Source organism: Tinamus guttatus, unplaced genomic scaffold (assembly GCF_059628265.1).
Source record: "Tinamus guttatus ecotype Peru unplaced genomic scaffold, ASM5962826v1 Tinamus_guttatus_pri_ptg000208l, whole genome shotgun sequence".
NCBI lineage: Eukaryota > Metazoa > Chordata > Aves > Tinamiformes > Tinamidae > Tinamus > Tinamus guttatus.
The window spans coordinates 8,282,783-8,309,725 of record NW_028288742.1 but is presented as its reverse complement, the minus strand read 5'-3'; the positions used below and the strand labels follow the sequence as shown (position 1 = coordinate 8,309,725).

General features: G+C 39.2%; 1 protein-coding gene across 4 annotated transcripts in view; it reads right to left on the bottom strand.

Annotated features, from left to right (window-relative positions):
• The window catches only part of DAAM2 (dishevelled associated activator of morphogenesis 2), a 188,469-nt gene that overhangs the window by 47,049 nt on the left and 114,477 nt on the right, over positions 1 to 26,943 (bottom strand). For all 4 annotated transcript variants that reach the window (XM_088524250.1, XM_088524251.1, XM_088524249.1 and 1 more), the window contains 10 exons: positions 26,591 to 26,665; positions 20,374 to 20,468; positions 12,806 to 13,139; positions 7,154 to 7,264; positions 6,009 to 6,112; positions 4,779 to 4,845; positions 3,741 to 3,858; positions 2,083 to 2,221; positions 838 to 896; positions 235 to 419 (listed from right to left, as the gene is read on the bottom strand). In XM_088524250.1, the coding sequence (XP_088380376.1) occupies positions 235 to 419; positions 838 to 896; positions 2,083 to 2,221; positions 3,741 to 3,858; positions 4,779 to 4,845; positions 6,009 to 6,112; positions 7,154 to 7,264; positions 12,806 to 13,139; positions 20,374 to 20,468; positions 26,591 to 26,665 (1,287 nt within the window). The remainder of the gene's footprint in view (positions 1 to 234; positions 420 to 837; positions 897 to 2,082; positions 2,222 to 3,740; positions 3,859 to 4,778; positions 4,846 to 6,008; positions 6,113 to 7,153; positions 7,265 to 12,805; positions 13,140 to 20,373; positions 20,469 to 26,590; positions 26,666 to 26,943) is intronic.

The following is a 26,943-nucleotide window of genomic DNA, read 5'->3' as shown; positions in this document are numbered from 1 at the left end:
AGGAGAAAGAATGAAATAGCTCATTCCTGCATTAACCATTCTATACCACTTGCTCAGGTAATATGGTCTCTACCGAAAGTCTAAGTAGCATATAAGCATTTGTTTTTGTGGCTGCCTGGTCAGGCTCGCTTCTGTACAGGCCACAGGAAGATTTTTCACTCATCACATGTTTTTCTTCATCATTTGCTAGTTAGCAGGTTTTTAACAAGGATAGGAAGAATCCCTGTCTCATACCGAGAACTCATTAAGTTGAGCTACCAAGTCGTTCATCTGGTCCCGGGTCTGGCGCAGCTCCAAGGACTCCTTCTGCAGCTTGTCCTTCATTTTGTTTAGAGTCTTCATCATTTCATCTTTCTCTTGGGTCTTTGTCTCACATTCCCGTTCCTTCTTCTCCAACCTGCTCATCAGCTCGGCATGATCTAGGAGGAACAGGGAAATGGAGTTGATGAAACAAATCTCATGAACGGTCCCCAAAGGAACTTAAGTTACACTGGAATAAAACTGACATAAATCTGTTGGTTCAACTGGAGGCAAGAAATAAGAGTAGGGAAAGAAAAATGGAGCTGTCTTGACAGTGATCTTCAGTGATTAAGACATGGAGACAGTGGTGTCTAAAGTTCACTCATATTGAGGGAAGTCTGAGGGAAGCTCTGTCCTATGAACCACAAAAACTGATCAGCATGAGACACAGATAAATGCATTGGAAGAAAGCAAGCAGGACTAGTCCATAAAAGAAAACACTGGACAGTCTGTTCTGCCCACCTCTGCTGCCTGTCTTTCTGTGACCGAATCAGGATTTTTTTCTCTCGGTTCTCCAAAAACAGCAGGAATACTCACCTTTCCGGAATTTCTCTGCTTGGTCCCTCCACTGTTTGACTTCATTTTCGTTCACCAGCCTGGAAGATGGAATCAGGTCATTTAAGCTTTCTTTGAGCTACCCGGCCCAGAGAGCAAGCAACTACCACATGTAACAATCAACAAAATGCAACCTGATGGATTTTCACAAGTTTATACAGAATCATACCAGCAGGCAGTCTGTTTCCAGACCCCCAATCCCTCTTGCAGTCAACAGATAATATTACAAATGTGATGTCTTATGCTCAAAGCCCTAAAAGGGACTAAAGAAACCCATGGGAAAAATCCTGGCACTTTTCTGTGGGTCAAGTAATACCCTCAAAACTACCAATCTACTTATATTTAAAGAGAGAAGTCATAGCTAAAATCACCGTTGCTTTTAGGGGTTACAAATTATGCTACTCTTTTCAGCAGGCTGGATTGCCACTCTTTTTTTTTTTTCCCTACTTCAGTGGTTCTATTTTTCTTTCTTTCAAGGAAAGAGGATGGTTATCTATTGGGTAATATATCAGTTACCATGCAATGCTCATATCTCAAAGTGGCACAGCTATTTCCTATTACTGACAGAAAATATGCAGGGCATGCTAGGGATGGATGAGATATGCAAACTGAGGAGTAGCTATGAACATAGAAGTGGAAGATCTTGATATCAAGACAGAGAGAAAGATCAACACCAATATATTTTTCCATTATGATAAATTAGTTTTAATTTTGGCTCATGTCTGTAACAGTAGGGACTGTAAGATTTTTAATATGAGCGAATTTGGTTATACATGAGCCTTACGTTCTATGAGAATGATCTTTTCAGTAGATAATCCAGAAGGGCAATTGGTCATGCATTACCTGCAGAGGCAGATGTATGGGATGCAGAATCTGAAATTTTGGCTAAAAAAGGACTGAGAAAAGGGGAATTGGGATGAGAACCAGCACATGTAGCTAGACATCTCGACTGATACCTATCTACATGAAAAAAAAAATACAGTAGAACCCTTGGCCAATTCTGTGGGTGATTGCATGTAGACATTTCACAGAGAGGTAAAAGGTGGCATCCCTTAGCAAGGATCTTGCTGAAAAATACAGGCTAATTGGACATAATTTGGAATAAAAATCATGGATCTGTAATTAAAAAAGAAAACTCCTCAGTTATGATATTTTATTTGCTAAATATCTACATAATTATTATATTTTAATACCTGTGAAGCAGTTAAAAACAATAGTGCAGCTTACATTTTAATTATATTTTTGACATTGAAATTTTCCAGTGGGGCTATATCTGGATCATCTCCTCGCTCATCCTGAAGAACAATTTGTTGGAGTATTCGGTCCAACAGCTGCCATTGCTGAAAGTTTCCTCCATTCCTCTTATCTGCATGGAAAAAAAAAAATCAACTCATGAGATCTTCCATTTTCACGTCAAAGTGTGCAGACCTATCAACAGACTGGCATTCCTTCCTTTCCATTTCCCGTCTTAAAACCCATAAGTAGTAAATCATAGAACACAGGACTTGAACTCTGCACCATGCTAGTGGCATATCAAAATAGAACAAGACAGGCATGTGCAAATCTGTGACTAACTTGCACATTCAGGCTGTGTGACTCTTCTCGTAACCTGCACTTTAAACCAGCTACTGCAGTGATTCGTGTTTTCTGGGGTTTGATATTTATTTTTGGTACCTAGATAACATTGTGACCGGGAACTACAAAAAAAACCCCTCAGATTTTCTGTCTGCATACTCAGTTACCTGAAGGTCAATAAAGCTCATCTGGCATGAAAATTCAGAAAAACATGACCAAAAGGTGTGGAAAAAAAAAAAGACATAAATGATCAAAAAGGATCTGATTCCATAGATAGCAAATGGAAGAACCGGGAAAAAAAAAAAGGTTCACTTTAGCTCCCTGAGTTTTATAATCTAGACCTTCAATTTCTTTAAAATTGCTTCAACACAATCCCAGTCTAGCCTAGCAGGATGTGATCCTTCTGCCACCAATAATATTCCAGGTCAATATCCAAAGCTCAAAACCTAAGGATTGTCTTAATAATAGCAAGGAGATCAATTAGACAAATAACTGCTTGAATTTGTACATCACTTCTATCTAACAAGTACCTGATCACATTACCTCCTGAAAAAGCAGATATAGTATATATCTCCCTCATGTTCCCTTCTCAGTTCCTCACTTTGACTGCTCAAATATGCCTGAAGGTAATCAAAGTCAGTGAAAGTCCGTCCCTGACGCCTATCAGGATATTAAGGCAGGTAGTTCTGTGGTGCTCTTGCTGTGCCTTTTTTTGGCTGCTACACTCTGTAATCATGACTGAATTATTTCATCTGAGAGTTACCAAGTAGATTCCTATCACCTCTCTTGAAAACAAATGCCAGTGTTATTTTTTATTTTGTGTCTGGGAGCCTCCCACTGTTGCATTGCCGTGAGTTAGTAGCCCAAAGCCTTGTAGATTTTTTCAGTGACAGAACACCCTTCGTTACTGTACTGCTTCTCTAACAAGTTCCTCACTGCATTTTGTTAACATTCAAAATGGTGCCTATTTCCGGGAATTCCCTGCTATAGAGCACAAGAGCTCTTTCTTTTTCAAAGCTCCTAATTTAAAGCCATTAAAAGCTCTGTCATTGACTAATTGGAATGCCTCCAGCTACTTAATTTTATTTGCAAATGCGGAAAGGTCAAACTGCTGCTTTATGTATTGCAACAAAATTGGCTGGCTAGGATCAGTGTCAGATATCAAAGCTCTTAAGCCACTGTCAAGATCTGAATGAAAGACAATGTGAATGAAAGAAATGTGTATACTGGCATCTGTCACCCATTACCTATACACCAAAGCTCCCCATTTCTCCACCACCCCTTGCTCTGAAGAATAGTGATGTACTCACAAGGCATCTGCAAGCAGTGCTGGAGGATGGATAACAAATAGGGATAGGCATCTGTATGCTTCAATCGCTTCTTGATCAGCTCAAACATCTGAGAGGCGCTTTTTGTATCAATGTGGATCTGAAGTGAGAGAAGGCAGTGAAGGAACAAGTAAGACAAAAAACAGGCACAGTGAAAGCCTGGCTAAATGTGAAAGGTCTGATCAACAGACAGGCAAACTTCCAGCAACTAGACTGTTGCAAAGTTACTTGCAACATCCAGCTATAAGCTACAGTGAGGAAAAGGCACATAGGACTTTGCGATGAACACTGACAACTCGACTCCAATAAGGAGAATAACCTCAAAAGGATGAAAAGTTGGGAGGCAGGCAAAGCCACCAAAAACCTTCTGGAGCAAACAAAACATTTGGGCCCTAAAAAGTGGTGGCACAAATAGCAGAAAGTAAGCAGAAAAGGACTGAATGTTGTGTATTGGTGTGCAGCAGAGGCCAGTCATGGACAAAGAAGAAATTACATCTTCTTTTCTGGGCCCTACAGTCCCTTGCTGTTGCTAGATGTTGTGGAAACTGCCCTTACTGTATGCTTGTTTTCACTGTTTTTCAAAGCACTGATCTTCCCCATAATTTCTGAGGTGAGAACCTCCAGGAGAATTTCCTGAGTTCTGCTGGGTGAAGTAAGAGTTCATGGACCTAGTGTCCTGTGAAGAGGGAGTACAAATCTAGAATGCATCTGCATCATCAGGATTGAGAACATGAGAGCAGTGTTGAGAACCTCCTCCGCTCCTGAACTTTCGGCCAAGCAAAAGCAATAAGTCTTTGTCAAAGACACTTGGCAGAAGCTGTGTCTGTAATCATTGTTTTCATTGTTCACACATCACAGATCCCTACTTGCTAAATGAGAAACAGTGAAAACAAGAGCACCAACCACTCTCAGCAGCCAAAGCCAATCCTTGCTGTCAGGGAATGCAAGGGGAAGTTGCACAAAAGATCCAAAGCAGATGGTTCAACTTTGGCAAGTTCAGGTACTCCAGAGAAAACTTACCAGATCAAACCGCTTGGCAAGCTCCAGGTCATCTTCATTTCTGACCATCTCAAAGAAATCTAAGTGCCTAAAAGAAAATGAAAAAAACAAAACAAAAACAAAACTGCCAGTGTTCACCACATAATTCAGACTTCAAGTAAACATGCCACTGTAGAAGAAGTAACACCTCATTTCTAGCTAGAAGACTTAGAAATTGGCAAGTCTTTTTGCACGAAGTGTTTGCTTATGTCTTTAAGGCAACTCATAGTGGTCAACGACAGGCTGAAAGAAATGGCGGGCTGATGTACAAGTGCTCTTTAAATCCCAAGCTAAGGCTCTGCATTGAGGTAACAGCTGCTAAAAATGAATATAAAAAAAGAAAGGGATGCAATGTCTGCAGTGATGATACATTTTGAAAAAGCACACATCATGCTTGTTAACTAGATATGCTGAGCCATTTGCAATTTGTTTCTTTTACAATGTGGACCAATGCATTTATTTCAGCAACAGGCTTCATAGGTATCTGTAGATTTGCCCACTGATGAGCACAGCTGTGTCTGTCTTGGGATCTGAGACACCTGACACGTGTTTGAACGTATTTCCCTTGCGTGGAGACCAGACCATAGCAGATGGTGTGGGAAAGACGTGGCACATTTCCCTGGCCTGACCTGGCATATAGTCTATGTAATCCAGGCATCTGGGATCCTCTCAAACTTCCATACCATCCTTATCATTATGATCTGTGAGATCCACAAGTGCCCCCTGAATATTCCTTGCTACTGGCCAAATAAACAGGGATGGCTGACAGACCAGACTCTCTTCTTGGCTACAATAGTGCAGATCAAAAGCAACATTACCACTGCAGCTCTGTGGCAAGCCATAGACATATACTCCTGCAGTCTTTTCCTTTACCATATCGATATATGCCTCCACCTATTCCAAGATGTAAGGCCTTTATTTACAAAAAGCATCTGGTGTTCAGCTGGTGTTTATGTAAAATTTATCACTCTACAACAGCTCCTCATACTGGATATTTGAAAAAAAAAAATCCCAGAGGTTGATGCCTTGAAAGCATAGGTGTAGATTCTTAGTTTTCCAGCATATACTTGGGCAAATCTGACACTTTATCTAGCAAGTCCTTGCAGATCAGTCCTGCACCATAGAAAGGGAAGGAGACAGAACAGTAAGGGATAGCAGCACAATAGCAGGTCAGTCCCTCTCCACAGACTGTTCTCTGAAAGTGTGTCTTACCTGTCCAATGTGGCATTCTCATGTCCTCTTAGCTTGTCAATGACAGGTTGAATTCCCAGCATTAGAAACTCGTATCGTAGGTGTAATCGGAACTCCAAATTATCCTTAAGGATTGAGGAAAAACAACTGAACAGGCTCCCAAAGTTTTTTTTTTCTATGCAATTAAAAACTTTTAATGCAGTTCAAAAGATTTGCTTAAAAACTCAATTCTTCCCTTCTTAATATCCTTTACCCTGACACTCAGTTCACAGGACCCCCATTCTATGATCCTTTATCCTGAATGTTTCTAAATAACCCTACCACCCCAAGCTAAACAAACTAAAAATTTAGGCATTTTCCTCTGTTTGCTTTAAAAATACAATCCTCATGAGTTTCATGCACCCAGTAAGAAGGGAAGCACATTCCATGTTGCTCCACAAAGTCCAAAAGTCATTAGTATTTAACCTGCTAGTCAGCTGGAGATCTTCCACATGATTACAGATATACAGTATTGCAGATTTCCTCCTAGTTTTTATTCATACTTGGCATAAAATTACCATCTGCTCTGGCAAACTTGACACCTGTTCTGTAAGGATTTACAGGGCTGCTGCAGATAGACACTTCCACATAGAGCTGGTATGAGCTTGGTGCCTCTTATGGCTTAATCTCCCAAAATACCAATATAGTATTTTTAGAATATATTACTTTATCGAAAGTAATATTTTCAATGAATTAAATCAGCTTAAGCCATGCTCTGGATTCAAAAGGAAGTGTTATTAATGAAGAAAAACAACAAACCAGCAGAAATTTCTAAAATATTCCACTTTGATATTTAAAATCAAAATGTTTGTTTTGTTTTTGAATTAAAACATTTCAAATCATTTCTGCATTGTAAACCAAATTTACTCTGCACGGATATGAGAGAAAGCAAATAGAACAGAATAATATGGAAGGGCTTCTTACTACAATTTTCTGTATTATATTGGAAGAGACTGGGAATGAAATAATAGGGAAGGCACTGATGAAGAGATACTGACAATTCGCCCTTTTTCTAAAAGCCATATTCACTCAATAACGTAAGATCTGTGAGTTAATCTGCTAGTCATTTCTCAGGTAAATTACTTGAAGAACAATATTTAGATGGGATTTCCAAGGCAACAACTCACCTCACCAGCACCCGCATTCAGAACAGCATTGATAAAGGACATGATGGCTGTTTTGAGATTTACTTCATCTCGATAACGTCCCATGCTTCGGTCTAGCTCATTCAACAAAGTCTGAAACAGAACAATGGCAGTGTTAAAAGATGTCACCAATTTCCTTGCACCATTTTGCATAATGTTCAGGAAATCTGCAAACTGTTTGCTATATAGTTGTGTAAAAAAGTAACTTTTTTCAAGCAATTCTCTTGGCAATTTGGGCTATGCCACACACACACACACACACACACACACACACACAGAGAGAGAGAGAATAGTGATAGGAATAAAATGCCCACACGATCCTAAAGAGAATTTTTTTTTCTACTTGGGATCTGCCAGTTCAATTGTATGCGTCTCAAACACATGTGTGTTGCTCATGCAGTAGAAATGTCAGAATTCTTTTTACTCTTCCGAAGTCTTGGCCATAAAGGGAGAACAGAGACAAAAATAGCTTGTTAGTGTCCAACCCATCAGATCCACCTCAATAACATTCTGAAGCTATGATGCTGAGTAAGGAAGTTGTTTTTCCTTTAGTCAGCCTTCTGTCTCTGTCTACTGAAAGCATCCATTCATAGTTAAATCTTTCCCACGCCAGTCATCACTTTCATGGGTCTGTCTTGTTTCCTGTAGAATATGGACATGACCATCAGGCAGTACGTCTCTAGAAGTAGGGGGAGTATCCTCCTTGCTTCACGTGATCCTTTGCTTGTTTTTATGCAAAAAGCTTCTGAGCCATAAAACACTGCTACTGACAACTATTCTTATACCTCTCCATAATATGTTTACCCCCACTGCAATCTTGATTCCATAAATCTTCTCTTGCATCTTCTAAATTGCCCATCTGGCACCTGTGAATGCCTCTGGTCCTGGCATTTGAACTTTGACCAAATCCATGATTTCCCAGTAGCCATGTTAAAGACACTTACCTGCTGCCTTTCGGCTTCAATTGCCTCGGCGCATCGAGTGGGCACGGGTTCCATCACCCGGGAACCCAGGCCAAATGAGCACACACACCACTATGGTGGATGCAGAAAATGGCACTTATTGCAGACACATCCAAACTTATATAGGGCACCTGTGTGTGGAGGCACGCCCCGTAGCCCATAGCGTTAACATCGCCTCCCATATTGGTTGGCCTCAGAAAAATCCTTTATGCATCAAGCAATCAGACCACTGTTTTCATCCCTGGCCACACCAACCTTTCTTCCTACATATTCCCCCCTTTTTTGTTCTCTAATAAGAGAATCTCCTCTATTCTGTTGCTTCCTTTAGTTTTTCTGAAATATTATACGGGCACGTGTCCATCTCCCCTATTCTTTCCGCTATTCTTTCCGCTCAGCGCGAGATCTTCCGACCGCCGTACCCTACACTTACCCTTCAGCCAGTTTTCTCGAAATAGGAATGAGTCTGACATAAAAACACAATAAATACCTTGCCTATTAAGACTGATGGTCCTTCCAGTCCAGCATCCTATCTCTGACAATGACAATACAACACTCAATTTAAGGAGTCTTGCTATTTAAGAGGCAGACTCTCTTTAAATTCACCAGTAAAAATGAACTGTTCAACTCCATAAATATGCAAAAGTGAGACAAGGGAGAGAATTTCTTTCTATTACTTCCATATTTGTCAATGAAATCCAAAGCACTTGGACCTTCTTGGAATGACTTAAGTAGCCATTTCTATAGAAGCATCAAAAACAAGTCTGATTTTTTTTTTCTGCTTTTAGTTAATGTCTGGCTTCTTTTTAACAGGCCTCCCTTCTACCATATATTCTCAAAGATTTTAGAGAACACTCTGGAATCTATGCAACACCATCCCAATACAACATCCAGACAGGCTGAAGGAAGACTAGCTTTCTATTCCCTGTTTCAGAAGGCTCTAATAGGAACCAAATGCAGAGGGAACAAGTGAAACTCAGGGTGAGTGCAACAAAAATCCTGGGATGCACTAAGCTGATTAAAGAGCATCGCATCCTCATGCATTGCTCAGCTCTATATTTTCTAATTGTTCAGCTTCAGAAAGAAGCACTATACGGTCACACAATTCCTAAGGATCAGAGTCTACACGCACATGCTGTGGCCGAATTCCAGTATCTCTAATGCTTTGTAAATGGCTGAGATTCAAGGCTTCACTTGAACATTTCCTGTGAAAGAGATTTCACCACACCTCTTGGCAGCCAGTTTTGTGGCCTAATTGATCTTATGGTTATAAAGGTTTTTCCTACTATTTAAGCAAAACTTTCCTCACTTAATCCCATTATTCCTCATCACTGACATCCAGTAAGTTTTCATTCAATATCCTACAAACCTCAAAAGGCTTTGGATGATCCTTGAGAGGGAGAAGCAAATGAGGTGGGAATAAGGATTTTAATATGTTCCTTTTTAACTCCTCTCTTACAATCCCAAATTGATCAGATCTGTCTCTACAGATCATGCTGATGATCATACTGATGGTGTTTAATACAAACCAGGCAATGGGGACTCTAGAAGGAACGTTCCTTAAGTCCACCTTTTCAGATGACAATATCAACCTTCTTTTATTAACAGAATCACAGAATGGTTAAGATTGGAAGGGATCTCTAGAGATCAGCTAGTCCAACCCCTCTGCTCAAGCAGGGACACCTAGAGCACGTGGCACAGAGCCACATCCAGGTGGGTTTGGAAGATCTCCAAGGAAGGAGAACCCACAGCCTCCTTGGGGAGCCTGTTTCAGCACTCTGTCACTCCAACAGTAAGTAAGTTCTTCCTCGTATGTAGATTAAACTTCTTGTGTTTCAATTTGTACACATTACCCCTTGTTCAGTTGCTGGCCACCAATGGGAAGAGACACTGGCCATCACCAAGAAGAAAGGGTCACAAAAAATATTTCCTCTCAACTTGCAAAACTTTTAGTATGTTATAGAGGAAAACCAGAGAGCTTCACCCAAAGCAGCCCAGTTACTATTTTGACCAGCAAGTGAAACCAGCTCCCTTCAGGCACCACCTAACACCAGCTAGGCTTAAAGGACACTGGAATGTCTTAAAATACCTTTCTGAGCCAGTTCAACATGCGTAACTTTGCCACATTCTTTTGACTTATAACAGGACATGTTTAAAAGTAAAAAAAAATTTACAATGTCAAAACTCGATGCATTCGCTCTACAGGAGAAATAAAGGGAAGCAGCAAACATATCAATAATCAGGAGCACAACAAATAGTGGAAGAGAGAGATCGTGCTTCTTTCATAAATAACGTCAATCATAAATAAGGCAATGCAAACATAAATAATGATGAAATAGGAGGCTCTTCATTCCCAATCATCAGAGCACTTCAGAGATCTCCATTTTCACAATAAAGGCACCTGAGAAACTCAAGATGAAGTGACTTTCCCATGGCCACGCAATAAGCCAGTGACAGAATGACTCCAGTATTAAATATGGATACCCAAGACAGAGAAGAAAACAAACAAGAACGCCAAGCAGACACCTCACCCTATTAATCCCACCACTTTTCCTTTAAGGATTTATTTCCCTTTTTTTTTTTCCTTGCTTTTTTAAGGAGTAGAGTAGACTTTTTAGGCAATGCAGCACATTTCAAATAGAAATCAGATGAAGCAAAGGCAGAGCTTTTCAAGATTGCCTTGTAAAAGAGATTTAAGACATGTCTTATTGTATTACATGTATTATTGAGGCATTTGAGTAAAGATGAACAAAGACTCACTGAAGAGACTCCTTGGAGCATCTTATATAGGAACTAAAGACTCTTTGTTGGACACTAATGGGAAAGCTACAGCAGGCAGGATGACAGCATGAAAGAAGAGTCAAAGATAGAAGCAGGTAAAGAGATCAGCTCAAGCAAGAAGTTAAGACAAACAACAAATAATGGGAAGGGATGTACAAGTAAATAAAACAAACTGGACATAAAGTATGGAATCTTGAAAGAAAAACAGTATAAAAGATGCAAGTGCCAGGAGAGAGATGAATAAACTGAACAGTGGTGATACAGGGTGAGGTTGTAGTAAATACTCAAGGACATTCATTGGAGTTAAGTCTGAAGACTCAGAAAAAAAGAGCAAGTCCTAGTGGAACTCCCACAGTTGCATGTGGATTCTTTTCTGAAGTTAAGGGTTGGACTGATAATTGAGGTCAAAGTCGTTGTAGGTGAAATGTTGGCGATTTAGAAAACAGTAACATTTCACATTGGGGTTTCTACTCAGAACCAAATGTGAAATTTCATTAAGTTAAAGGAGAGGGCCCTTCATATTCATAAAATTGCTGCCTATATTTTCCATTAATTCACTTTTAAAACACACACATAATAAAACAGAAGTACATTCTCTCCGTATTATTTCAGCACAACTAGAAACAATGTAAGCTAATCTTCAGTTTGTACAATCTACTGAAATTATATAATTTTAATTGGGACAACTTTTGCAGCTGTTCATATCACTGAGAAAACTTGTTCTAATTTGGATTTGGATTATAGATAAACTAATATAAAACTTGGTTATTTCTTATTCAAATCAGAGAAGTTATATCAGTCCACAGCCCCTATAAGCAAAATAAGTGTATCTAAAATCCCAACTTTCTTTCTCTTCTAGTTGAGCTGGTACTTCTGACTAAGCTAGGCTAGTTGTTGCAGGTAGCAGAGTTGCCCACATCTCAGCGCTCACAAATAGAAAATAATCCTGTTCCCATCTATTCAGTCACAGTCACTGAATCCCACAGCGTGTTCAATCCTAACAGCAAGCATAGGCACTACTGTTTATGAGCAGTCTGTTTTCCATTCAGTTTTACATTCTTAAGTTCACTGTAGCCCAAGATCCACTGATGCATTAGCTGTGGAGGTAGCAGGAGATAAGAGCTGACAGAAACCAGTTTCGTGGCCTCTTGGACAACCAACATCATCATTTCAAATAAGAAAGAATGGTATATTGGTGAGGTGATTCCAATGTTTAAGAGCTATGGTTTTATACACATCAACAAATTCCTATGTATCTGTTTGAGAAGGTGCTCAGTTCAGTAAGCGAAGAAATACTGTAACAGCAGCCAGCAGTAAAATAAAATAAATAAAATATTTTACAATAAAATACAACAAAAACCTATAAATGACCTACTGACCTACCTCAAGGTCTCTCAGACTAAGTTTCCTCTCTGTGCTCTGAATCGGTGATACCTGAGCCAACAACTGATAAGTATTGATGCTCCATAAATGACAAGTTGTAATTTAAGTACCTCCACTGTCGATTATTTAATCTACACCTCTTGCAAGGTCCTTGCATGGTCTACAAAATCAGGACAGAGGCTCCTGAAATTCTGTGGCTTCAGCTTCTAAGACAAAACTAATAGCAGCATCCCAAAAACCTCATTGAGTTAAAGTATAAAAGGATTAGTACATTTCATTTAACATAGCATAATCCAATTTTAAGGCAAAACATGTGAGATTTTAAATTAGCATTAATTGCAAGTGTTCAGATCTTGATGATAAGCTATCTGAGGAAGTATTCCATTCTAAATCTAAAGGAAAAAAAAAGCCATTTTACTGCCTAGCAATGTTGCAATAAATGTACTATAAAAATCATTCTCTGAAGAGATGCATCTTGCTGAATATTTTTGGCAAAGTATGCTGCCTGTACCTGGAATCTTGTCCTTTCTGCAGCATAGACTTGGTAGTGAAGCATTGCTTGCAAGACCTTCTTGTGCCCATCTGGTACCAAGCAGACAGCCCCCAGGATCTCCAGCACTGCAATCTTGGTCTTGATGTTCTCGGTTCGTAAGCTCTGGGAGATGATGTTGATACTCTCCGGATGAGCTAGGACGTGAGCCCGTCCTTGGGAGTTGTTCATCAGTGCCTTGATACACCCTATAACGGATGTGTGAATACGGCTCTCTGAGGTCTCATAGTCCATGCTCTTCAGGAAATTCAGCAAACAGCTCAGGCCATCTAGCTCAATAAACCTGGTCACAAACCTGGAAAACAATTGAAGAAAACAGACCATGGGCATATTACTTCAAATATAGGCCTGCATCTATAATAACTAAGTAGTTTTTCACCTAAGGATCGCAGTCTAATTCCAGGGTATTAAAACGAAGAAAAAAAATGCCAAAAGGACTAGCTAATACTGGTGTATCATACATTTTCAGGATTGCATTATACTGCCCTATGGCCCTGCTATCTTATCCCTGCGTTCCATGTGGCAGGCATCACCTAACATCTGCTGTGGTCCACCCCAGTGGGTAATGCATTTTCAAGATTGAACTGATTCTTGCATATTCCCTCAGTTCTACTGTGTAGATTTCATACCTTGATTTCACAATATATGTATAGAAGCATATTATATTGCTTAAGACAAAGCTCCTAGAATTGCCTTGGCTCTTTTTCTTTTTGAAACTGAAGGATGGATTAGGCCCCCTGTCAGCCATGCAGTAGCAAACATATGGTAAAAATATCATAAATTAAGGAAATGTAGAATTAATCAATTACCAAATGACAGAGCAAACACTAAATCTGCACTAGGACAAATTTCTTTTCAGTATTGGAAACACTAGTTTTCTGTTTCTACCCTACTCTATCCTAACTACAGAACCACATAAATTTGCCTTTTTTAGATGAAGAGTTCCACTGGGGATGGAAATAATAAAGGAGATTGTCTATTGGAGCAATTTAAAGTTTTGTTCAAAACCATTATTAAAAAAAAAAAAAGATGGATGATACTAGACAAATCAATAAGAGTTGCTGGAGTTCAAACTAGTGATTCCAGCAAAGTTCCATTCAGGCTTCCTAGAGGATTCAAAGAGATGATAAGAGGCAAATCCTTTCTCTAGACTACACTGTTTACCCTCCTGCTTCCTCTAGCAGAGGCTGTTCAGGCACCTCTTTAGAATGCCTGAACACAAGACCACATTAATTTCATTCAAATTTTCAATCTACCAAAACTCATAGCACAATAATATGGTCACAGCCATGCTCTAAGCACCATAATGTAGAAACTCCAAACAAATGAAAACATTGTTGACAACTGTCACCTCCATAACAAATTATGATTACCAAAAGTTTCTATCTTCCAGTTTTCCAGCAGTCTACTGGATACTTTCTTCCTCTTGGATACTCTCCAATGTGCTGTCTCTCCGTTATCTGCTCATAATAAGTGAGAAGATGACCCTAATATGCACCACTAAAGGAAGCATGATACTGAAAGACTCTCTACAGGTCAGCATTCTCTGCTCATGTCTCTACACCAGCAAAACAAACCTGGGCCATTTTTATAGATCTTCTGGATAATACGGTCTTGTCATACGTATGGCAGTCAGTTTTTTTTATAACTTACAGCACACGGGAAAGTTCAGGGCCTACCTGAAAGTTAGGCTCACTGCACAGACAGATTCGCCAACTTTTAGATTACTTGGGCCAGCAGTTTGACCAGAAACATGGCAAAGCCCGGTGCTTTCAACCATGTTTCACTTTGAGGTTTGGGTTTTGTTCAAAACTGAATTTCAAAGTGAATATCAGAGTACGGGCAAGCACACACAGGAACATGCGCACACCAAGAATGAAAGTAAGGTTGACTTGGACCCTGCTAAGACAACCTGCCAAGTTTCACACAGGTTTGATTGCACATTCTTTGGACACATCATTTTGTCTACCTTAACAAACAATCAGAGTGAAAGCCCCTCTGCATCCAGGCTAGGGAGTGGGATCACACATCACGAACCAGGAATTTAGTAGGTCACTCAAAGCAGTTTGTTATTTTAACTGCTTATATAAAGATTAAAAGTTAGTATGGTTTCTGTAATGTATGTGGCTGCCAAAGACGAATGAAACAAGTGCATTCATGGCTGAAAAGACTTTCTGCTCTGAATGTTAGGGCTAAGGATTAATTGGGAACAAGTAAAGGCAAAATTCAGTTTGTTACCAAACACTGTGATGCCAATGACTTCTAAGCACTTCTCTAAGTCTAGTCCTGAAGAGCTGAGTTGCCATTCTGGAAGGGCCAGCTTAAATCCTCCTTCCTCCTCCTCCTCCTCCCCCATCCTATGTCCCAACTGTTCTTTCAATATCCCTTGTAATATTCAACCCTTACCCATTTTTTTAGGCAAATATTTTGCTGTTGCTGTCAGTTCCAGGGCTGAGACAAGGCTTAAAATGTCTTTCTGTAGACAAAGACGACACAAACTCCCCAAAGAAACACTTGAACAAAGGGTTTCTAAAACCTAATTCTAGATGCCTCATCTGTTTCTGTGACAAGACATACAAGGCACTATAACTTCTATATATTTGGCCCTGCTGTGATGACCACATGAAAAAAAAAAAAAAAGTGAAAGGCACCAAAGTCACATTGTCCCAATTAAGTACAATTTCTTAATAAATCCCCTGGCAAAGCAATTCTTCTAGGACTGTTTGGATGAGATCATTTCGAAAATAAGGCAGGAAAATACCACAGGAAAGTGGTATGCGTTACAGACCTTGATTAATGACATAACTTAAAACAATGTCGGGATTTTCCTGTACTCTTCCTAGCCCAAAGAGCAAACAGCAAGCTGCACTACTCAATCAGAAGCAAAACCGAGAACCTTCTCATTTAAGCTGACATCAGAAGCACGAATGAAATGGTAATTTTTCACCTTCCTTTTCCCAAATGCTTATTTCCCTATTGTTCAGAAAAGTCAGAAATCATGTGAAAGGGAGATAATGAGAAAACTGGCAATTGCAATTTCCGGGCTGAAAAAAAAACCCTCAGGATGAGGATCTGTTTGGCGTGGTCATGGGTAGCTTATGTCTGTGTAAATATCTGTAAAGAAGGGAGACAGAAGTAGGAGTTTAGCTGAGTTATAATCCCCGCACTGTTTGGTGTTTATGCGTCTCTATGTGAAAATCTGTGTGCATGCGCTCACTTATAGACATACACATATATGTACAAACAAAAGCCCAACTCATACATTATTAAGTACCTTTTTCCTCACAGTATATGCATTTACGATTGTCATCCTATATGCCCCGTATATTGCAAAGTAAGGATTTGTTCTAGCTTGAAAGGTGTAAAGTTAGGCATATTTGCCAAGGCATTCTGACTAATACGTTCAAAAATCCAAGAGTAAATAAAGCAGGGCATGCTTTAAAAGGTGCTAAACAAGCAAATTAAAGCCTAACCTTACCTCAGACTCTCACTTGACCAGTTTAGCACACATTAAAAAACAGGATACCTTTCTTCTTTCAAGTTTCAGTGAACACTAGTCAAAACGCAGTAGTTAGCTCTAAAAACAAACCTTTCATTCAAATATAGATGGAGCTTAAGAAGTAATGGCCCATTGATGGACTACAAATATAGTAGGGGACAGCCTCTCTGTGCAAAATAACACAGCTCAGGAAAGACAGAAGGATCATATGCTGTGGGTGTGCAGAGGCCAAGATGTTCCCACCCTAAAATGGCTAATGTTGCACTTTGCAACATCACTGCTGAAAATTGCAGCATATTGAATTTTGCTTGCTGGGTACGTACCAGCAAGCAAATGATCATCTCTCGCATGCACTAGTATGCAAGAAGACTAAACCAAACAAAAGTAATGGAAGATAAATCTGGGTAAAACAGAAGGACAAAAGCAGGCAGTACAGGGAATTAGTGTCGATGGTTTAATTGATGCACACTGAAGAAGGTCCTTTTGTCTACTCTTCAAGAATTAAGGCAGAAGGACTTTTCTGTGGTTCCAGAATTTTCTTTTTTTTCCTGTCGCTTGTTAGTTTTTACTTTCACTGCACTTCTGAACCTCCATTTTTGGGCACTGAAATACCAAAAGAAAAGCTCTCCTCTCACTGCTTCTGTCCAACAGTTTGTCATCACACTTGTTTATAGCCATAAGTTTTTACAAACCTGAAAGAAAATCTGTTTCCTTACTAGATGCAGATGTGTGGTTTTTTTCTGTTCTTTAAGGCTGAGTTTGTGCCTGCATGCTGGGACATAACCTGGCTTCATTATTTGAGGGCAGTTTCTAAATATTAGAACAAAATGCACTTGTTCAGAGTGACCTAGATAGTTGCCCAGAGATGCTTCCATGTTTTCTGTTATCACCTTTCCTCCAGAGGAGAAAAGAACGTGATTTTGGGAAGGTCTGCTTCAGTTGTGCTGCTGTTAGAAATTGTGGGTTGGAATAGAGGCACAACTTGGTATTATTAATCTTCATTTTCCAGTAAAAGAAACAGAGTTCTTCAGTATAATAAAAATGCAGAGAAATGTGCATTCTTCTCCTTTTGATTCCTTGGACAAAATCATTCAAGAGGAGGTACCTATTAGGAAGCTGTCAGAGTCCCTATACGCCCTATCATCACAGAATGATTCCAGTCAGCCCACCCTACATGGATTTAGATTTTCACTCTCTATTTTCATCAGATGCCTGATGAACAGAAGCAGCAAGGAAAATGGGACTTGATGTCCAAATTCAATACTATGAAGACTAGTATTTTGAAGGCCTGGGTATAGTACTGCTTAGGAGAGGAATTTGATGGAGCTGAGGGCCCCTCTACTGCAACCTTTCCATCAAGAAGAAATTGGCTTGCTGATCAGGCATTGGCATGCAGCCCATTTGGCAGCTAACGAATTGAGTCGCTGGAAATTAGTTGAGACACAGGACTTAACTCAAAATTTGGCTTGGCTTAACTATTTAAAAAAAAAAAAAGCCCCTAAACTATCGCCAACGATTTAGAAGAGAACACTTTATGAGGCAGCTCATAGATGCTTGTACTGAAAGCTTGTTAGGATTATTATAAACAGATGAAGCAACAGCCTGTTGTCAAGGGGACCCAGCAGAAGTAAGAAGGTCTGATCAGCAAACTTTGGCTAAAGACATTTCTTTCTCCTCTTTCCCTCTTTTGGCTTGTTCCCAATGAGGAGGCCAGGCTGTCCTATTGAAAATGAGAGTAGGACAACCAGTGGTGGCCACAAAGATATCCTTCAGCTAGACACAGCAGCAGTGCCTTGCTGCCTTGGCTATGCTCAAGGATACGAGAAAGCTATCACTTTCACAGAAAAAGGACCAAATGAGTTCCACATTAATACAAATGAGCTGCTACCTTATATGTCAGCAGTGCAGGCCTTTGGCCTAAAACCTGTGTGAGAGTTGGGAGTTGGCAGTTTGCTTAGCTTCTGTCCTAATAGAAAGACTGGTTGCATTTTACTGTGTTCTCTGCTTTAGGACAGTGACAGGCAGGATCAAACTGTCATTTGTTTCCTCCGGCAACTTCTCAATATAGGTCACTCTTTCTTCAGTGCCATATTAAAAGCACCACCCTACCCACATGCTAAAGCAACTACAGCCTTATGAATCATTATCGTTCAGCAGAGCTTCAGAAATGGCTGTGTGCTCTCTTCAGACCATTACGATGGAAGGCAAAGCATAGACGTTCAAGCTGATGTGCTGAAGCTGCACGCAGTCAATACTGAAAGCTCTGCTAAAGTGGAGTAATCTACTGAGCTGCAGAACTACATTTACATGTGTGAGCTCAAAGAGAACATTCTGCCCCCTACAATAAAGGTCCAACTACAAATTTATTACCACAGAGAACAGTAGGTTATATCAAATGAGGTCAGATAGTAACTAAATGTTAGCACAGGTTCATCTGCAAGCTAGAGACTTGCTTCCACCTCAGCAACTACCTTTTGTCTTTCTTATTCATTTATCAGTTAGAGTTCACATAGTACCTCAACATCCACTAAACCACTGCACATGAAGGGAGGGACCATGACGGTGGCCTTTATATTTGCTTGCTGGTTGTAGAAAGGAGCTTTAGCTTCCTAGAGCACCCCCAGTCTGCCTCACATTTGTCTTTGAACTGTAGAGGAGGCTTGACTGTCAGAAGTGAGCACCTTTGCAAACCAGGACTTCTTCTCCAAGTGCTTTCTTATTGTGCCCCATTTCTTTTCAGTAGCTTTGAGTGAAAGATTCTCAGAGTAGAGAGAGGTAAGCAATTGCATTCTGTTGAAATTGCAAAGAATCCAGTCCCTGTAGTAAATGAAATTAATAGAAGCAAGGACTGCATGTTACCTTTTATGGATACTAATATTTGATACTACTGAGGAAACTAGACACACACATACACACTTGCTAGTTTTTTCAGAAAGCATCCTTCCACAAAAGGATATCCATTTAAAGGACTGGCCCCAGTGGCTTCTGCCTGGCATTTTAGTCCTTACAATTAAGATTGATCTGGTGCAAGTCCACTGAACACTGAAAGTTTTTTACCTTTATCAAGCCCATTTTTTTATTCTTGTCAAGAAGAAACTCACTAAAACACCATGAAGGGGAAAGTTGAGCAACTCAGCAGTTAGCTAAAGCACTTAGCAAAGACAAGAAGCTTTTGAGGTAATTTTATGCTTAATTTTTACCTCCTTTCAGAAAACATACATGATTGAGCATTACTGAAGTCCTCTGAAGCTATGACTTCATCATGGTGTGGATGCAAACACATTTACCTACTTCAGGCTTAATATAAAGACATACAGAATCTTTTTGACTGTGCATTTCCTGAAACTGTATCACCTATGGGTATGATTTCTGTAAGCTGCTCTCTTAAGTGTCAAATGCAAAAGGTTTCTATGCTAGGTGGTTTGCATTGTTCAAAGCATTGTTCCCAGAAAAACAAAGATGACCTTACCTTCAAAGACGTAGTACACAATGAAGTGTTTCTTAACATTTGTTAAGAAAACAAATGCTTTCTTAACATTTCTCTATATCACAGTTACACATAAAGCAGGAATAATGCCAAACTAGGTGATGTCAGATGGATTAGCTGCTCTGTATCAAACATTTCACATTACTGAAGATAAGGGAAGGCCTGAATTCAAAGTTCAGCACTAAGGCTGATATTTTGCCCATAACTAATCAAATTCCTTGGGAGGTTCAAGGGGCTATGAGACCTAAAGGGCTGATCTCCAGAGACATCACCTGTGTTTGCATAAACCTTTGAAGGCTTCTCACAACAGACTTTGTCTTTTATTTTCCTGAAGCTTTATGCTTCAGCATTTGTGTGTGTGTGTGTGTGTGTCCCAAGTAGACAGGTTCAGAACAGAGTCTGCAAGCCTCTGTGGACTGTCCATCAGAGAAGGTTTGCGTTGGGTATGCTGAGACAATGAGGTTTCTATCTTTGCCACTCTTTGCCCTGTCACATCTGACCATGGGGAAGAAGTAAATCGTGATGAAAGATGGACAGCATTACCTCATGGGCTGAGTCCGCAGAGCTGTCTTCAAGTCTTCAACTATTTTATTTTTCATTTCTGTTTCTTCTTCATCAAAAGCATATAAAGTCTGCATCTGTTCAGAAAAACAAAATACAGTTACATAAGCTCAAGCTTCCTAAAAGTTAACAGACAGTATAGAAATCATGAACAACTATCCCATCTATCCATGCAGAGGTACCTGCTGATCTCTCTACTGGAAGGCAAAGCCTAATCTACAAAATTGAATCCAGACGAGGCCACTCATGTGGACTGGCAGCAGCGCATTGCCCTGCCACATTGGATAAACTCAGGTTCTCAGATTACACCCTCCCTAAAATCAGACTTGCCAGGATGCCCTGAGAAAATAATGTCTAATTTGCAACAGCAATCTGGTGTGAGGATCAACAGATACATGAGGCAAAGTTGGCATGTATGGAGAGGTAGTATCTTTTATTAGAATTGCTGGAAGTTTAAAAGAAAAATTAAAAAAAGGGAAGAAATAAGAGAGGCTTGTGTGTCAGGTTTCAAAGCATATAAGCTTTTTCCTCAGGGGACTAGATAGCCTTGAAGCACCCCGAAGAACACTGTATGAACCTGGAGGCTTGACTGATTTCTTCCACTACAGTTATATCATCCGATCTAAGATTCTAATTCTCCCTTCACACTTTCCTTTGCTAATTAGAAACATTTTACTACAAAATGTTTGAGCATAATAAAATCCCTGTCATTGTCTATCAACAAGCAAATTAAGAAACACAGAGTCTGGGGCTTATATTTTCACATATTTTCTTACTGGAATCTACCTCCTCCTTTCCCTCCCTGGTATGCAGTCTGAGATAACTAGACCTTGAAATCAGCTGGAACTTAAGATGCTAAGGACCGTTGTGAATGAGGGTAAGACTTGATGAGTAGGCTACAAAGAAAAATGATTTTCTCAAAAATCAGATAATGCCGTTAAAAAATGTGAAATATTAGAAAATCAGGACTGCAAATCTACACACAGCTCCATCACAACTTCTTCAATGCTCACTGCATGTGCACTTCAGGCTCATAGCCTCAGTGCTCAGCTTTTTAAGAAGTCCAGTCCAACACTGGAATGTTGTAGCCATGTCTTCTTTGCCTCTTTAATTGTAGAAGAGAGAGGATAAATATCTCACTGGCAGGACTTCTGGGGAATATCACTAAGTCATCTTTGGAAAGCAGCTTTTGACTCAAACTCCTTCTCAAATGAATACTCTGATTAAACCAATATCATCTAGCAATGTTCCTACACTATACCTCTCTGTGGTGGAATCTGAGTACCCACAATTATGTTCCACTGCAGCAAAATATTCAAGTCTTTATTTTACTGTTTAGCAAGCACCAAAGAAATCCTTACTCTCACTAGAGCTTCCTTTAATCACCCACTCCCCCCAACTCCAATACCTCACTTCCCTTGGAAATGTTCCCATGTTGCTTGCATTTGCAAACCATGTGGTGCCAACACATGTCAGATCCTAGGGTGGTCATTTGGCTACACGCCGTTGCTGTCTTATGCTGAACAGCTGGCATGAGGGGATGTGTTTAACTCTAGGGGTCCTCTCTCTGATCCATGCTAAAGTCAAATTCACTCAGTAACGGAGCTAGCTATTTCCTGCCCTAATGAAATGACAGAGCGCTACTGATGGAAAATGAGCTGATGATGTTTTATCTTTTGCCAGCATCCCCCGACAGCCAGAAACATAAATTGAAATGCTTAAGCCAAGCCATATATGATCCCCCTCTTTGAAAAATAAACAGAAATCCTGAACAGGCATTATGGAATCTCAATGGCAGAGTCCTGGGGTGTGATCTGGGGCTTGATTTGTATTTTCTTGGGTGACAGCCCATCTGGTTATCTTTCCTTTGGCCCATAAATGCTCCTTTGAAAGACTCCCATTCCTACAAAGGCTTAATTTCTCCTTGGAGCCATTGTGGGGGGAAAGCAAATGGATGGCAGGAAGGTGCTCAACAGTATTTCGTTGAGAGTGAAAAAGGCCCTTTTCCAAATGAAACAAATACAAATAATCCTGCCTTTACAACAGAGGGTGATTATAGAAAACCCCTTTTCTAAAGCTGCAGCCAGCCAAGACCCCTTCATTTCTCACTCCTGTGCATGGCCAGAAACAAAAATCCTCATGCAGTCTCTAAACACAGATTGGTCACACGTTTGCATTACATGAAATAGCTTTCACTGCAAGAGTTACAGAAAACATAATTGTCCTAGGGAGACAGAGAGGAGGGAACTGAGGGTGGATTTCATAAAGGTGGTTGACTGATGAATTGCTTTCCTGAACTACTACTTGCACTTTGGGACAAAATTGTGCTCCACTAAGGACGCAACTAGCAAATATCTGCCAACTAAACACCCTAAGCAGCAGCAGAACACTGACAGTTCCTTATTCAGTTCTTAAAAAAACAGTAAACATAAAGACCAGCAGGCTTTTTATCACAAGCATATTTTACATATTTAATGTTTTCCAACCTTAAGTGTATAACCTGTGAGCATGACATCTAGTTACCTGACTTGTCAACGTAAAATGCTTACAAATGTGTCAAAAGTAATTCATGTGAACTGTATGTGTAAAACTTCATGCAGTCCAAGAGATGATTTTTTAAATCTTGGCTCAATTTAAACAGCGATATCTTAGTCCAACTAAAGAAACAAACTCCCACACCTTATCCTAATGGCTAGCCATTCTGCTAAAATACTGGGAAGCTAAAAGCAATAACATTTCTGCCTATGAGCAGAAAGGGAAATGGCTAGCAGCAGAATAAACTTTATGATCAATTTAGTTTCACTTGCCAGTCTCACAGAAATGAAAATAAATAGTGAAAAAGCAACCTGGGCATTCTGATTTATTCTTATACTCCAAGCTCTGTCTCTACATTTTATCTATAATCATAGCTACCAAAGTATTATCACTACTGAAATTACTTTTAGTCCATAAATAAATTAAAATTGAGATTTGACAAAGAACTATTTTTGCATCTCCTGTGACTTATGTGGATAATACTCCTTTAAAGTATTTACATGAAAAAGAGAGCATTTGAAATTCAGACACACAATCAGCAGCCATCTCTTAAAGGAACTGATTTAGAAGGCACTCTAATAACTGATCTTCCTTTCAGTTAGGCACTCTAATAACTGATCTTCCTTTCAGTTAGGCTGAAGGATGTGATGTTCCCTCCAAAGGAACTGTGCATTCCAGTTTAGTAAAGAGAATTTTACTGACACACTCTTGTGAGAATTAGGACTAAAAACTATTAGAATGTAGAAAGTCCTAGTAACAGAAACAACTGTGGGAACAGAACTGTGCCTACAGTGCAGAGCTTTTTGAATTGGAGTAGGAATCTGTGACCTCAAGTCTACTGTGAGAGTGCTTCCTAACATAGTGGTCTAAGGTTACAAGTAGAGAACGTCAAACACATCAGAAGTCACCACATTGCTCTCGAGCATAATCTGTGCAAGACAGATACGATGGGTAACACTGCAGAGGATCTCGGAAAATGATCCCTGAGCACAGTGGCCTTGGCCTGCTGAAATCCTAGAACACAATTAATGATATCAGAGGGATAAGGGTGCCATTTGCATTGCGGAAGTGGGTAGGGAGAACTTCTTTGCCCAGCTCATATGCAAAACAGAACATCATAATTAAGCTAAAGGCTATAGAAGAAGTTATGAAAGATCCACATAGAAGAATTATTTTATGCAATTAATTCCCAGGAGATGTAACAATTAAGTTTCATTCTAAAAAAAGAAAAAAAAATAAAGGCACTTAAAGCATAAGTAAAAAGTACTTAAAGCAGGAGCTTTATAATTATTGTTATCATCTCAAATTTAACGCTTCTTAAACTAATTCTAATTAAAATTTTGTAAATCCTGATAGTGCCAAAGAGATGCAGGCTGTAACTTGAGTAGACAAAATTAGAAAACAACATGAAACCTGTTTTTCTTTCACCACTTATGAGTAAAGTCTATTTGGAATAAGAATAAATATATAAATCCCACACCATTTTATTTGGGAGAGAAATTATAAGGGTATCTAAAAGAACTATTTGCAAATTAAGAATCTCAGTAGTCGAAAAATGATGAAGAGAGCATTACTTTTAAAGTGTACTACAGCTGAGTTACTTTTTTCACTGATAAAATTCCTGTGAAATCAAGTAAACTAAGTTTCACCTGCCTAAACCTGGAGTATTTATGCAGTAAATATGGAGCAGGGATTTTAACCAACTTATATTTTTTAATTCCTCAACGATGACAGTAAATTATGAGGCTCAAAGTGACAGAAAAGGCTATCAATCATTCAGTGCTGAGGCATATAAACAACATTACCAGAGCTGCTGTTTATTGGCTCACGTAAAATATGTTTAAAATTAGAAGTATAGGCTAAAATATGGTCTCATTCCACGGATCTGCTCCAGGTTTATAACACTGGCATTTACATATTCACTTCAGATTTACATCAGAATCAATTTAAAACAAATTCAAAAGACACTGAAATCAAGGGGAAATCTTTCGGTAGGTTGAAGAGGCCTTGGATCAAATCCTTCCAGCAGTATTTGAGTTGCTGAGATTGGGAGGTTCCATATGTATTTTTTGTTAGTGGATCTGCTAAAATGAATTTGTTTAGTCAGTAAATCAAAGCACAGTGCTTTGCAGTCACAAAGCTCTTTTCTCAAAATCAGCCCATATTCTTTCTCCACTTTCTCCACTCTGTCACAAGAAAAACTGGCATGAAGGAACTGGCACTAGTCATTTTGCTTATGCATGACTTAATAGATAACAGCTCTTCTTTTATCCTCTTACACTGAATTATAATGGCTTGCAAAATCTTGTTTTTCTTATTAAACAAGACATATTTCACCACGAAAAATACATAAATGTTGATACTTCAAGCACCTATTGAGGCATTATTAATAATCATATAATTGCATCTAATTTACAAAATTATTTTTCAGCTCATAACCATGATATAAAAGAAGTTTCAGAAACAAAACATAAAAGGATAAGTAAAGAAGCAAGATGTATTACCTAAAATACTAGGAACTGAATTCTGTCATTACTTCTGCATAACTGCCAAAAATCCTTAGTAGATATTGCATATAAATTACTGGAGGCAAAACTTGTCTATAAAATCAGAAATTCAAAACCTAATATTTACCATATCAAAACAGACTAGTGCACACTATATGCAGGTAGCTATGGCCTTCTGCAGGTCACCAGCTCTACTGGATGTTTCAAAGAAACCAGTGCACAACCAGCGAACAAGGACAATTAAAGGAATCTGTCCTAAAAAATCTGGTTGACTTGAGCCTGATGTTTGAGGTGTTGAAGCCTTATGCTTCTCTGTTTATCTGCTCTTATATAAGTGGATATCTTACGTAAACACCTACTTTTTCTTTAATTGTTCTCCTAAACTAACCTCAGTGTTATTATCCAGATTACACAGAAATCAATTTTAAAATACCCAGCAAAACAAACCTTCCCTATCTTTCCACTGGCTGCTTTTCTGTTTTCTCAGATATCTCTATCCTGAAGGGCAAAGAGGGGACTTGCCTGACTGCTCACTCTACACCACCCAGCAATTTCATGTAGCAATATATATCCTCACTTACAGACTGCATAAACTCCTCCTGAAGAAACAAATTATTTCATTTCCAAGAAACTTTTTTAAAAATTTTCTTTTCAGGTTCTGTACGAAGAACAGAGATCTAAAGATCAGGTCCGAAATCCAAGATAGGCTTTGCAGCAAACATGTAAATTATTTTAGAGATTTTTTTCAGAACTATCTTTAAATATGATTGAAAAAGAGAACAGCAGGAAGGAGGGAGGGAGAGCAAGCGAGTACATACTTTAGTACAGAACAATTGCTGACTTTCAAAATCCAAAATATAGAGATGGCATCACATCTCATTATTCCAGCTCTGAGTTTTCACTCCAGAATCTAATTTGATTGCCTTCAATGTTCTGAATCACAGAAATAAAAAATGAAAAATGCCTATGCTGTTATCTAATCCATTCTTCATTAGAACAGGGCTTTCTTAATACACATACGCATCCTCTTTTCACAAGGCCAATTTTAAATGAGTCGAATACTTGGCCTAACATTCCTCTCCTTCAGGGACTTCTTCCTAAGAAAACAGTTCTCTGTAGTAGAAAATCTTCCCTGATGTGCAGGAGAGGTAACTTACTGCTGCCATAGAGTTGATGCGGTCAATGTAGTAATCTGGCCAGCTGGTAGCAAGCTTATTAGGATCCTCTTGTTCCTGAAACAAAAAAAGTTAAACAAGGTTACACAAAAAGCCTTTCAGGATAGAGTTCCTCTGTGAAAGCATCTGGGATTCTTCACTGCATTATTCTTTATTGCGTTATCTTTTCCAAGTTTTTTTTTTTTTTTTTTTTTTATAATACAGGCAGACTTGTGGCATCTATGACAACATTTTTGAAGCTGTTTTTGGAGGCTATCGGACCCAGAATTATAAAATGAAATGGTGACAGAATTATCTTTGGTGTCTTAGTGACAAACCTCAGCCCCTTCAACACA